General features: G+C 35.3%; 1 protein-coding gene across 1 annotated transcript in view; it reads right to left on the reverse strand.

Moving 5' to 3' along the window:
- LOC150106893 (peroxidase-like) overlaps positions 1 to 14629 on the reverse strand; it is a 98142-nt gene that overhangs the window by 12318 nt on the left and 71195 nt on the right. Inside the window, exons 10-13 of the mRNA XM_090393498.1 lie at positions 13883 to 14124; positions 13402 to 13534; positions 11909 to 12036; positions 9502 to 9704 (exon numbers count right to left, since the gene is read on the reverse strand). Of these exons, the coding sequence (XP_090249624.1) occupies positions 9502 to 9704; positions 11909 to 12036; positions 13402 to 13534; positions 13883 to 14124 (706 nt within the window). The remainder of the gene's footprint in view (positions 1 to 9501; positions 9705 to 11908; positions 12037 to 13401; positions 13535 to 13882; positions 14125 to 14629) is intronic.

Below are 14629 nucleotides of genomic sequence, written 5' to 3' on the forward strand. Positions count from 1 at the left end.
CCTCAATAAAGGTCGAAACTAGTCTAGGTAGTGGCCCTTCCCTTAATGCAGACTTCCCTAAATGAAGACTACCTTACCCCAGTCCTGAAGATATTTTCAGGTGCAAACTTTGTTTGTTCACACTTCGATAAAGGATTAAACTAAATTTATTAGAGTCTAACCAAGAGAAAAATAAACTTTAATATTAATATATATGTTTACTGGCTGATTTTCTTACGTTAGTAGGGTCAGGTGGGAACCTAGATTCCTACAATTTTCATATGAGACTGGCCAACTACTAACCTCGGTTTAAAAAGCCTTTAGATATGTTCCTTGAATTCTAAACGGATTCAAGTTTAGGTTTTTCTAAACAGTTTGGCATCATTTCTCTCATTGCGTTAGGGATACAATTCCTTTGACGAGATATAATTTGTGCATGAAAACATAAAGGAATGAATTCAATATGAAGACATAAAAGTGTTATTCTGGTATAAAAGAAAGTGAAGATGGACTTTTTGATTATCTATACCCAAACAACACTTCAGTCTGTATATGCGCCCATTGTCTTATCAAACAGGCAAATTTAAGATCACAATTATCCTTAAAATGGACAGTCTCTAGTAATGCGTACAACAAACAATAAAATTCCTCTCCCACCTAAAGACATCCACAAACTTCCATACCAATCGTGGGATTTGAATTCACAACCTGTTAGTCGGGAGCGAATACGGTAACCACTGGCCAACCAGGTCAACGAACGTCATTACCCAGAACTTACTAGTGATCTACTACACTGTTAATTTAATTTTATTATTATTCTGACTGTGTGCTTATTACGAAAAAGTCGTGACATCTTTTTCCAGAGGTCATAATATTTCTAGTTCCCTAAATGGAAAATTTATTCCACTATTTTTTATTTTATTTTATTTTTTTTACGTATTTATTCGATATCTCTTATGTAAGGTACATCTTTAAGTCAATATGTTTTTACTTTTGTTTCTCATACCATAAAGTTACTTTGTGTTTGCATCGATTCTTGCAATTATTTGCCTAGTTTACCTTACAACACTTTTTTAAAACACGTTGGAAAAAAATATAAATGCAGAAAACAAAATAAAAAAAATAATATATAGTATTTAGGAACAAGGTTTAAGATAAACACAAGTTATTTTGTTGTATCAGTTTATATATATTTTTATTTTGTTTGGAATTATTGTTGTATGTTATGTTTTGTTACTTATGTTGTATTCATGATGTTATTTATGCTATATTTATGTCATATTTATATCGTTGATTATATTTGTTATTTATTTTATCTTCTAATTCGAAGAGAGCGCTTTGCACAATTATATCTCCAACAGCAAATACCTCTCAACCCAATGTAAACCTAATGAACTACAGGTTTACAAATATCCTTTGTCTGATACTATCTGGCAATTATTGGACTGAATATTGCTTTATTAAGCTATTAGGTCAGATGATTCTTTGAAAACCCATCTTTTGCATGCACATTGTCTGGTTTTCTTTAAAGACTGGTTGGTTTCAGTTTACAGGCATAATTTCTAGATTATACTTGTAAACTGAAACATGAAAAGTGCGTACATACTTTGATAGGATAGAAAACCGAAGATGCCAAGAAAAAAAATGCATCATCATCTCTATACAAAACCGGGTCGATCATCATTAATTGCAAAACCCCCTAGAAATATTTCGCGTTTTCTAGAGGGGAATCGAACTCAGATTTTCTGCCCAAAGGGTGTCGTGTGTACCGACTACGCTACGGAGGCACTTTCAGATCTTTTTTTTTTTTTAAAGGAAGTCAACTCTTCCGAGTCCAGTACGGTGATGTGAAATTTCAAAATGTTTAAATCATGATTCAAAACACAGAAATGATATCTGGATTTATCTCTATAAGGGTATTATTATCTGCCGTGAAAGTGAATACGTGTTCATTTATGAGCCTGGAATGGTTTTAAATGCTGCGACTGTAACCAAGGTGTTCCGTTAAACATTTTCACGATTTGTGAAGTGTTCCGTGGTAGGAAAAATTTGGGAAACGCTGATCTGGAGCTTCCCGTGAGCGATTTCTCACTTCTAACTCAAAGTTTGTACGTGTCTACGCATTTGAACATTTGCCATTTTAACAACGCAGGAACGAAGACAAAAATCAGTCTCTTCGAGGTTTTTAGAGAGGCCATTGACATCCCATAACATAGAACAACAACTTTTACGAAAGCCATTATATTCTAGTTTCACAGGCAAGATGAATAAGATATGTTTTTTTTTCATTGTTTGTTTTTTGAAATTTAATTGCGTGATTAAAATGCAAGTCTTGCTCTTCTTAGTCGTATATCCAGAAAGAAATTTGTTCGACTTTTCCTTAAAAGTTGCAATGAATCTTACTTTGTTCTCACGTAGGCCTTTCAGACCACATTTTCTATTCTCATCCCGCTGGCACTCGATTTATTCATTCTTTCAATACGCGTCTTTATTGATTACAATATCCATGGAGATATAAACAGTTTATGGTCTCAGTAATTGTCTCCATTGGTAACCTATCATCGCCGATAACTAGATGATGAAATTTTATGCTATCACGATAGCGACCGATGTCGCATGTTCCCATGACCTTTTTCTTTTGAAATCGTCCCCAACTTCTTAACCCACAGTACAAAAGAAAAGAATCTATCAAACTCGCACCTTTCATTTCTTTCGCTTCAGTGTTCTGTTCCAGCCTTTTATAATAAGGCAGTTCTTTTCCATATTTATGAAGAGTGCCAGCATCTCACTGTTCACTTCGCAACGACAATAATTTTTCTTTAACCTATCCTAATTGATTTGAAAACTTTAAGACCGGGGAGTTTATCATCAGCTCTGTATATACGTGATATGAAAATTGAAATCAGGAATAATAGATGAAAGATAAAATGATGTAATAATGAAAATTAACACGAGAAAAGAAAATCAGTCTATAGTTCTTTTGGATGCAACTAAAAATGGAATGCTACGCAAAGAAAGACAAGAGAGAGACAGGGAAAAAAAAATTCTTTTAAATAATTTCAAGGGAAATTCAAGGACACGATCGAGTATGCTTGTCTTCCAAAATATGATTACTGATGAGTTCGGACAGAGAAAATTAATTCGATGCGTTGCTTGCACGTGGGAATGTTAATGCAGTAAAATAGGCACACAATATCTAACAGCATGGAAATTCATTTCATGCTGTTAGATGACACAGAGCCCAAACAGATTATGGATTCTCGTTCATCTGCCATCAGATAGAAGAAAGATGTTGCAGAAGTATATCCGCTTGAATAGCTGAAGAACTTAGAATATTTTCTTTAGTCGCTGAAGCATTCTTGGATAGTACTTAGTCTGGAATCTTTCCTCTCCATTAAACTTACCGCTCGCGTTCTTCCAGCGGTATAAGATTCAGTCGATAATGCCAGCCAAATAGCCGCTGCTTTTAAATTATAGCTAGCCTTCTGTCTCCTAAGTATTTCGTTCACTTTTTCGCATGTCAATGTTTTTTTTTGTTTTTTTTTTAAAGAGATATTTTTAGACAAAATAGTTGACAAATAAGGAGTCGAAACCGGTAATAGTTTTTATGACGTTTCTTTCTTTTTTTTTTTTTTCTCCCTACTTTTCAAATTCTTGATCAAAATGTGTTTCAATTTTACTGAAATTGTTAGTGAACAACAACAAAAAAAAACAACTATACGAGAGAAGGGGGGGGGGGCTGAAAGTTCCGAGTTTTTCTCAGAGGATGATTTCAAATGATGTAGCAGCGTTGTAATAAGTGAATAACACTTCGTGTGGAATATGTAGAATAATGTATATGTTACCTGGTTCTACCTCAATTCCTTCATGATGATTATCACAACTTTTCAGCACACCCTCGTATATCGAATTTGGTGAAAATTTTTTGAACAACGTGTCTGTCGAGGAAGAAAAGAGATGCACTCTTTAAAAGATTACTACTTTCCAAGTGCTCTGAATTAATTTCAATTTCATATTTTTCGATAAAACTGCAAAAGCTGTGGCCATAGCTGAGTAACAGCAAACTAGCGTTAACATAACATCATTGGCCAGAAGGGTGAAGCAAGATGCTTTTATTCCCCGTTGTCTGATAGGGAGGATGAATTGAAGGAAAGATGTATGAGCTGAGAGCTCGCCCTGGGGGGGGGGGTACGGAGATTAGTCATTGTTGCAAGTATTCAGGATGGCTGTTGGCCTCTTGTACTTGAAGAGGTCAGTTTCATCATAGTTTGCTGCCTGTTTAACTAGATCGTTGGGGTGTGTAGAGATCTTTGAGAAGAATTTTTTCGCTGTAGTTAGTAGGAAGGAGTAGATGTAAGGGATGTTTGTATCTCCATGCAGTTGGACATTCCTTACAAACCACGGAGCATCCAATATCATGCGCAGACACTTATTTTGCACTTTCTGTAGCCTGAGAATGTTGGTGTTGGATGTGTGGCTCCAGGCTGGAGATGCATATATCACTATGGGGCGGATTGTCATCAGGTACAGGAGTACTTTGATTCTGGTATTCAATTTGCTTTTTTCTATTTATTAGAGGGTAAAGTTGTGCAATGGTTTTAGATGCTTTCGCGCATAAGACTTTGATGTTTGGGTTGAACGTTAATCTTTTGTCTAGAATTGCCCCAAGATATTTTGTTTCTATTTGCCAGGGGATTTTGGTGTTGAATAGATAAAGGTCCCCCTTGGGAGTTGCCAATCTTCTGGTGAAAAGTATCTCTATACTCTTTTGGGGATTCACTTGTAATCTCCATTTGGAGAACCACTGTTCTAGTTTTAGAAGGTTTTCTTGCAGTTTTTTAGTGACGAGATGTGGTCGTAGAGATCTGGCAAGTACTGCTGGGTCATCTGCATAAATTGCTCAGATGGATGACATTGGGTTGTGTGGGATGTCCGCCATATATATCGAGAACAAGATCGGTGCCAGTAGGGAACCTTGGGGAACTCCCGCAGAGATCCGTCGCTGACTTGAGATTGTTCCATTTATTTTGACTTGTATGTGTCTGTCCTGGAGGTAAGATTTAATTAGGTGGACAATTCTTAATGGTATGCCTGCTGAAATGAGTTTGTGTAATAATCCCAAGTGCCATATCTTATCAAAAGCTTTCGCTATATCAAGGAAGACTGCTCCAGTGCGCTGGTGCCAACTGTAGCCGGTGGTGATGTACTCAATTATCCTATGAATCTGTTGAGTAGTACTGTGATGTTGTATAAAGCCAAATTGTTCCTTAGGAAGGATATTTAACTCATTTACTGAGGCTTGGAGTTTAGAGAGGATGATTTTTTCGGCAATTTTGCCTAAGTTTGAGATTAGGCTGATGGGTCGATAGCTTTCAGGCAGATAGGATCTTTACCCGGTTTATTCACTGGGACCACATCTGCGATTTTCCAATAGCTGGGGAAATAGTTAATTCGGAACATGGCGTTGATTATAGTGGTGAGATGTACAACAGCTCTTCGGGGCAGCAGTTTAATTATTCTATTTGATATGCTATCCGGGCCAAGGGCTTTTTTATTCTTTAGCTTCTTTAGACCTTCATAGATTTCCGCTGGTGAGGTGTTTGGAGGTATGTTGTTGCAGGTATCTGTGACTTTCAGCGCATGTCTGACATGGAGGTGGATTTTATAGACATGTTTGATGTCCAAGTTGTTGTATGTAGGGCTACACTGTTTTTCTAGGTTCTTTGCTATTTCTTCAGTTTTTTCTGCATCCGTGTGTACTAGTCCAATGTCTGACTTGAGTGGGGGAAGAGATTTGTTTTTGTTTCTGAGACTTCTTAATATGTTCCAGATGGAGTGATCGCCAGGTGATACAGAGGCTAGTTTGGCTTCCCATGTTTCGTTTCTGTGAGCTTTAAGTGCTTCTCTAACTTCATTGTTCAGTTTGTTGAGGATCTTTTTGTTATGAGGGGCACGGGTGTTGTGGTACCTTTTCCTTACTTTGTTTTTGTCCCTAATTACATCTATGATGTCTTCGGGTATCGGTTTGACTTAAAAGTGGCTTTGGTAGAGGTGACAACCTTTATGGCTGTGTTGATCCGCTGGGTCAGGCTTCTGACAGCACTTTCAACCTCATTTATGGATCTGATGTGAGGGACAGGTCCAATGTGTTCCGATAGTACTTCTGGTAGTTTTTTCCATGAGATGAAGGAGTGGGAAGGGGGCAGCAGTTGTTCTTTCTTTCCCAGCTGGAGCAGGATTGGATTGTGATCGGATGTCAGCTCGTTTAAAGATTCAAGGCTATACTGTAGCTTAATATTTTGTAATATAGCAATGTCGAGTATGTCGGCTGTGCCATACGTACTATGATGTGTTGGTTCTGCAGGGCCTGCCACCACTGCATAATTTGAACTAGAGTAGCTGAAGAGTGAGTAGCCGTTTCTGTTTGTGGTTTTACTATTCCATGCCGGGTGTTTCGCGTTTAGGTCACCGGCAATGATAACTTGATCTTTTTTGCCCAGGACGGCATCTAGATCTGAATTTAGTAGATTCTTTGATGGAGGGTTATAAACTGCATAAAGTGTTAGTTTTCCAGCTGAGGTAGTGGATACTACTATTCCTGTGAGCTCTAGATTTCTGGTAGAGGGGCTGGTTACAGAGTGGTGATCGATGTGGTTTTTATGAAAATGGCAGTGCCACCTCCTCTGTAGTTTATTCTGTCATTTCTGTGGAGGAGGTATCCTCTAACTTTGGGGTTGACTGCTGGTCTTAAGTGGGATTCGTTTATTAGGATTATGTCAGGATTATATCTCACTGCAAATTCTTGGAGTTACAGAATCTTGTTTCTAAGTCCGTTCGCGTTCCAAGCGATGATCTGTAGGGAAACTGGAGTGCTTTTATTTTTATGCATTTATGAGAGCTGCTAGGATGGATTGGGTTTCTTGTAGAAATCTTTTTCTGGAGTGATGTGGGGTTAGATTTGCTGAGGTCTTGCAGCATATTTGCAAGGGAGTTTGTGATGACGGCTGCTAAATTTGAGTTATATGGCTCCAGAGTGGCATTTATTGAGCGGACTACATCTGCGTAGGACTTCGTCTGCCGTTTGAGGTTTGCTTCGATCGGGGCTTCTGGTTGCGGCAGTTGGTTTTGTATCGTGTTTTGTCGACCTCTGGTGGGTTGAGAAGTTGGAGTTACTGCTGCTGGTTTTTGTAGATTAGTAGAGGGAGCAGATAGTTTATTTTTTGGGTGTTGTATGCATCATTTGTAGTTTTCTGGATGCGGGCCCCCGCAGTTTGCACATTTAGCCGGGTGGATTTTGGCTTGGTGCAGGTATATGTGGGGTGGCTCTCTCCGCATTTTAAGCACTTGTATTCTGCTTTACATAATCTCTGGGCATGACCATACTGTTGGCACCTGTGGCACTGTCCTGATGAGGTTCTTTTTCTTAGTGGTTCTGGGCTGATTTTTATCCCACCAATTGAAGTTATGTCATATATGTTTTTCTATGCCTGGTGGATCTCTACTAAGACGAGTGGCATTGGACTTTTTTCTGCTCTGGTCATTCTGCTTACCTTGATGGGTGGTAGGTCTTGGTAGCAGAGATCGGAGACTATGTCTTCTGTATGTATGTGCTCTATTACTCCACAGAGAACCACCTTCAGGCTCCTCTCGGAGTCGAGGGTGAAGGTCTGGTATTGTATACCTTTATTGTCTAGCTCCTTTGTGAGCCTGCGGTAGTCCATTATAGTGGCGGGTTGGATTTTGATGCCATCGTCTAAATTCTTTGCTGTAGTGTATGCTATCTGTAGACTAGTCATAGTGGCCCGTAGTTCTGAGTTCTGTTCACCTATTCTTTTCTCTTAAGATAATTGGAGGCAATTTCTTTTTAGTGGAGGTAAGAGGGTCAGAGTTGTGTTCATCTTCCTCCATACCTTCATCTGTGTGTGGTTCTGTCGACTGTGTTTTGCTTTTTTTCCGCGGGTGGGACTCCCCTTGATCCAGTGGGGGGGGGGGAGATTGGAGACCACCAAATCCAATTTTTCCACGGTATTAGCAGAATCCTCGCTTTCCTCATCATCTCTCGTTGTGGAGTACAGGTTCAAATAACCTGGCTATTCTACTTCAAATTTTTTTAGTAATTTTTTGAGTAGGCTTAGAGCCAGACCTTTGTCTAGTGTTTCTATCAGGGCGTCGGTGTCTATGTCAGTCATCATTACGTCTACTAGGTTTTGATTAGGGGTTGGTCAATTACTAAAACTGAGAATTAATAGCGAAAACTTACTTTTCGCTGAGTGAATCTCAATCAAAATGCACTCATTTGTATCGAATGCAACAGGAAAAGTTTTCCACAAGTTCGCTTTCTGCGATAGCTACTGTTAAAATCCAATGACGTATTTCCTTTTTCATAAATCACTACAATTCCTAAATTGCAACTAAATCAAAGTCTTACTTCTATATATCAATCAAATTGCATCCCCGAATTATTCACATTTGTTCAATGTTCAAAATCGAATTCAACTCCAGAAATCCAACTATCGTTAAAATGTTTGTTGCAAATTTTAAGGATGAGTATCTAATAAACTATAAGGTGTATTATTTAATATTTACGTTTCTAAGTGTTTTCTATCTACAGTATTTATACCAAAATGCAAACAATTTTAATAATAAATTGAATATATAAGTTTTTATTATAAATATTATAAAGTTTCTATATATATATATATATATATATATATATATATATATATATATATATATATATATATATATATATATATATATATATATATATATATATATATATGACAGAATGATCATTGACTCGGTTAACATACGTAGTTTTATGAAGAATTAAATGACTGGAACCGAGATTTAAATAAAAAGGTTTTAATATAAGCACACTACTAGTTTCGGCCTGTAACAGCCTTCTTCAGGTGACATTATAAAAGAAAAAACACTAAACATTGAGGGTTAAAAGACTATAGAGAGAAAAATTGTGGAATCTAGAGAAATCATCTTCAATCCTGTTCATCTAAATAACAACTTAAGCTACAACCTCCCAGATAGTCATTCAGCTGTAATCATGTACTGGCGTTCACGTGATGTTGCAAGCACGCACTCTCCCAACAATGCAACAAACGAAAGAACAGCTTCAAATACAACTACAACGTTTTCATGCTAATTATGTATAAAGACTGTCTGTGTTGTTCATAGTCTTTTAACCCTCAATGTTTAGTGTTTTTTCTTTTATAATGTCACCTGAAGAAGGCTGTTACAGGCCGAAACTAGTAGTGTGTTTATATTAAAACGTTTTTACTTAAATCTCGGTTCTAGTCATTTAATTCTTCATAATATATATATATATATATATATATATTATATTCCTAATGTGCTGATCATTTTTTTCTTAGACTATATAAGATTTCCGTAACTCATTAATAATAAAAATAATGATGATAATAATAATAATAATAATAATAATAATAATAATAATAATAATAATAATAATAATAATAATAATAATAATAATAATAATTTACTTACGAGTAAAGCCTTCCATATCGGCTGATGGTTTTGTTTGGTACTATTCCTGCTAGTTCTTGAAGACCGTGGACTTTAGGGAGACCGCAGTATTCGCGATACTTGTTATATCCTGGGATTCCATGTTCGCGTGCCCTTTGTACATTTAGGGATGCCAAATCCATTCCGAATCGATCACCAGGTTTTTCAAACAAATGATTTGTTACCTAAAATGCATTAAATCAGATGCAATTAGTGTATTATAATACATCCTGTGTTCGAAAGGTATTGGACTGACTAATTGTAACATGTGGGATTTAAGCGTTTATTACTACTGCAAAGAGGGGTTGAAGAGGCATAAATAGTTATTATTTATAGTTTATATATTACGCTAACTTCTCAGTTAGTAAATGACAGACTATTCCATGTTCAAAAATACATTTCAGTCTATTTCAAAGATGAAGTTTATAGACAGTAAATCCAGAAGGTGACTTGATGATGAAAGACTGGAGGAGATGCGTCTTAAAAATCTGCGAATATTGGGGGGGGGGGGGGAAGGAGAGACCAAAACAAAGACAAGCTTCTCATCCAAATTATTTTGCCCATCAAGTTAAAACTTCAATTGTAAAGATACGTTTATTATTAAATTTTCTCGTATTAAACATAATGTTAATAGATTTATTATTTGGAATCCTAAAAATAAGAATTTATTAGTAAAATATAAATTGCATAACCATATAGGTACATTCCTTGAACAGGATCATTTTGTTTTAAAAAAAGATATTAAATCAACAATTAAAACAAAGATTATCGCTCGCTTATTTCCGTTTTTGAGCTTTTAAGAGAATTTATATTTAAATTATTAAAAAAAAAACCTCACATCTAAATTACAAACTTCATCGGACATGAAATATCGCCTGATGATGAAGGTGATGACTTACAGACCTAATGCAAAGCACTGGTCAAGCTCAGACTATCTAGTTGAGTGATGCACTATCATCCTCGTCAAATTTCTGGGTTGCGCGCGCGCGCGCGTGCGTGCGTGCGTGCGTGCGTGTGTGTGTGTGTGTGTGTGTGTGTGTGTGTGTGTGTGTGTGTGTGTGTGTGTGTGTGTGTGTGTGTGTGTGTGTGTGTGTGTGTGTGTGTGTGTGTGTTATAACCCATTAGTTCTATTGGGCTATAACTTGACATCTTCCGATACGCTTAACACACTCTTTGAGGACGCATGCAATTACATTAGACCTAATCCAGATCCAGAACCATTATTATTAAAATGAAAAAGATTTCACTTATTGTAAATACAGCATACTAATATCGCGAAAATATTACGGTAACATTGTTACGTAATATTATGCTGTAAAATTTATTGCGGCTTTATTTTATTAATCTTGTTTTATTTTATATTATATTATTTTTATTTATTATTTTTTTTTTTTACGAAATGCATCGCTAAAGAAATGATATGGGGAAGAAAAGTTAGCGAGATATGGAAACGAATAAAACCTGCTAAGGCCCCTCCAATACTTTCTTTTTTTATTTTGGTAGCTTTGACTTAATGGACACACTAAAAATATATTATAAAGAGTAATATAATGCAAACTAAAATTATGATAATAATAAAATATTATATAAAATTAAAATTTTAATATCCTCTTTGATTATTTTTTTAAATAAAATATTATTGAAAAAATAAAAACTATTTTCGAACACCTTTTGTAAATTAAAAAGTTAATGAAATAAATTGATTTCCAATATTAACGCGTTTACACGTTTTTAATATCTGTTATAATACCTGTTATAGGTTCTTATATTATATATATAGGTTCTTATCTTATACTTGTTATTATAGGTTTTTAGGCGATTTAGTGGTTCTAATGATTCGTAAACCTACTGCAGTTCGGTTTATTTGTCACAACGAAAGTATTTTCAATTGGCATTTATTTATAATGTCGTTTTATTATTTTTCGTAGTATACAGAAATCATAAATAAGTTACAAAGATCATTCGGGAGCTTTGTTTAAAACCATTTTTTTTTAAATATAAGACAGGAGGAAGGAATATATCATTTTTAATAATTCGCTTTCCACTAAGCCAGGAGTGTTTTACAATTTTACCAGAAAATGACTGAATGTTGATGACGTTACAACACCTAACAGAAAACGCAGACGATTTGCACTCAGAAGTGCTATAGTTATCCAAAAATAGTCATGGGGTATTCAGCGAGAATTTTTATCTTAATACAATCGATAAAGCAAATTTTATGTTGCTGGCTGAAAGTTTTATAGGCGAAACTATGGAAGCGAATTTTAATATAGTATGAAGAAACATCAGTAGGTTTCCAAGTTTATTTACCATTGTACTAATGTGTTATTCATGAAACTTCCATAAAAAACTATATACAAGATGGAAGGAAGTAATTAAATAGTCTTACCTCTGTGGTGATGTCTGTGTCCATGCGATAGGCTTCCTGATTGACTAGACCAAGGATGAATGTGTCAACAATGCCAGGTTTGTACAGATCGTAGGGCTGTAGCAGCTGCTTTGATAGTCTTATGGCCTCTAAGGAGAGAAATAGACGTCGAGGATTTTATATTTCCATTATATTTAATGATCTTATAATTAAATCAATAATAATAAGGTGAAATATAAAAAAACAAGCTTAACTGCCATAAAACACGTACAGTAATCCCTCGATTAGTCCGTTTTCAATTAGTGCGTCATTTTTTTTTTCGATACCCAAATTCGATTAGTGCGCCTCTAAAATTCGATTAGTACGCCTATATACATATTAAAAATAAATGTTACAGATTTTAAAAATTTTCTGTCTATACATTTTTATGGCTAACTATTTTAAAAATCACTCACCAGAATGAAATAATTTAGTTACCTATTTAAAACATTTTACAAAGTTATTTTTAATGGCATACTACACTACTTCCATGTACACACACTATGATCCAAATTTTTACTGCCAAAATTTATGTCATCTGTTATAGTACGCCCACAGATTCAAGACACCTCTGCGCATGTCATGAAAAGGAAAATCGATTCCGATAATAGAGTATTCAATCCGTCTTCAGGGATGAGTTGTTTATTATTACACGTCGGAAAATTAACTTCTCATCTATGATCATCGTAGTTTTAAAAGTGGCAACTATTTTGCTTGTATAACAGTTGGGAAATTTTATGTATAAAGCACGTGATTTCGCGTGTTTGCGACCAATTCGCACGTCCTTCATTTCTTTCTCCCCTTCAATGATAACGTCCAAGCGTTAATTAAATCTCATTCTGAAGAATTGAGTGATTCCGACCTGCTAAATTTAGATGCACAGAGGGAAGATCCCGAAGAATATGAAGAAAGTTTAACCACTGATAGTCAGCCAAAAGAGATTTCACAGAAACAATTTGAAAATATTTTTCGTACAATTGAAGTTTTTAAGCAGCAATGCTTCGAGGCTGACCCTGATGAAGAGAGAAGCAGGAAAATTTGCAGAAGAGTAGAAGAGGCAATAGGGTCATGCCGTCGGTTGTATATTTTTTTTTAATTCTGGAAATTTCTTTGAAAATCACATCATAAGAGATGGCGCGGAATTACACAAAAGCGACAGCTTTTATTTTATTTTAAACACTTTCTGAAAAAATTAATTGCAAATAAGCAACACATTTTTTCCTCTATGTCAACGACGTAATATGACGAACCAATTCATACTTTGCCGATATGATTATTGCTAAATCCCAAGTACTTCACTGATAATATGATTTACTAAATCCTGATAAGTAAGAATTAGACAAAACTCTGTTCTAAAAAAAAAAAAAAAAAAAAAAAAAAAACCTACACTTAATATGGAGTAAATCTAATAATTTTGATTTCTAATTTAAAAAAAAAAAAAAAAAATATATATATATATATTAGGAAAAACTTACCTATTCTTTCATGGAACTTGTTATACCTCTCTGTGACATCCGGTAAGATACTGTGACCAAACCTGAACACAGCAGATTGAAAAGCAGCTCGAATACCAGCATTAACTTTAGGGCTATAGCCATGATAATAACCCTAAAAATAAAGTAACTCAATGAATATTACTATACATGCGAGTTTAGATACTAAATGACACTATATAAATTCTAAATTATTTTTATATTAAATCGTGCCAATTTATATTTAAATTCGCATAATTTAATTAAACAATGTCACAAAATGGAGCATGCGCAATGAATCCACAATCGTGGATTCATTGCGCATGCTCCATTCTTTTATAGTTACATCAACAGCTATTTGGAGCTTTGATTGCCTTCATTAGCATACACCTATTTCTAAACACTAAAGGGATAAGTGCTCTTGCATGCGTGTGTTAAATACTTACGGAGTGGGAGAAATTACATCATTGTTAGCAAGTCTTACCTCAGTTAACGGCACGAGGTCGTATTTCTGCATAATATCCCTTCCAAGGACCATAGGGAGGAATTCATTATAAGTGATGTGTTGAATCTCGGCAGAAAGTATGTGACGGGCTTCCTGAAAGAGAGTTTCATCATCCCAATGAGGGTTAATCTGACTAAGGGCTTCTGCAAGACGATTGTGTTCCCTCATCATAATAATATGCATTACTGCTAATTGTAGCTGTTCGTTTACTCTGTCATCACCTAATTAAAAGAAATCATTGCTTGTAAAAGATGATTTTTATCATTTTGTTGTTATTATGGTAAACACAGACAACCTTAACATATCTACTTGGTAGAAAGGGTAATTGGTGTAACACCTTACTGGTGTGAGTGATCATCAACTACCCGAATGAAGTAAAATTGCAGGATTTTTACTGCTCTTTTTGAAATGTAAATGATGAAAAAGTAATAAAAATAAATAAATGGTGATCTTTATCTTGCATTGACGAATAATTACTCTTATTTTGATTATGATTAATAAGGAGTTTGGTGTGTGTTTGACCTGTTACGACTGGGACTTCATGTAGTAGTTTACACCTATTGAAAGGTGTATCCAGACATATTACCATCAATCAAGTTCTCACATGAATATTTTAAATGACAAGAAATTCTTGTTTTAAATCTTTATCCAAACATCTATTTTAAACCTTCATCCAAACATCTATTTCAAAGGAAAGGTTGCCCAGACCGGTTGAAATCAAACCCA

Source organism: Typopeltis vanoorti, chromosome 5, assembly GCF_054136105.1.
Source record: "Typopeltis vanoorti isolate ZY-2024b chromosome 5, IOZ_Tvanoo_1.0, whole genome shotgun sequence".
NCBI lineage: Eukaryota > Metazoa > Arthropoda > Arachnida > Uropygi > Thelyphonidae > Typopeltis > Typopeltis vanoorti.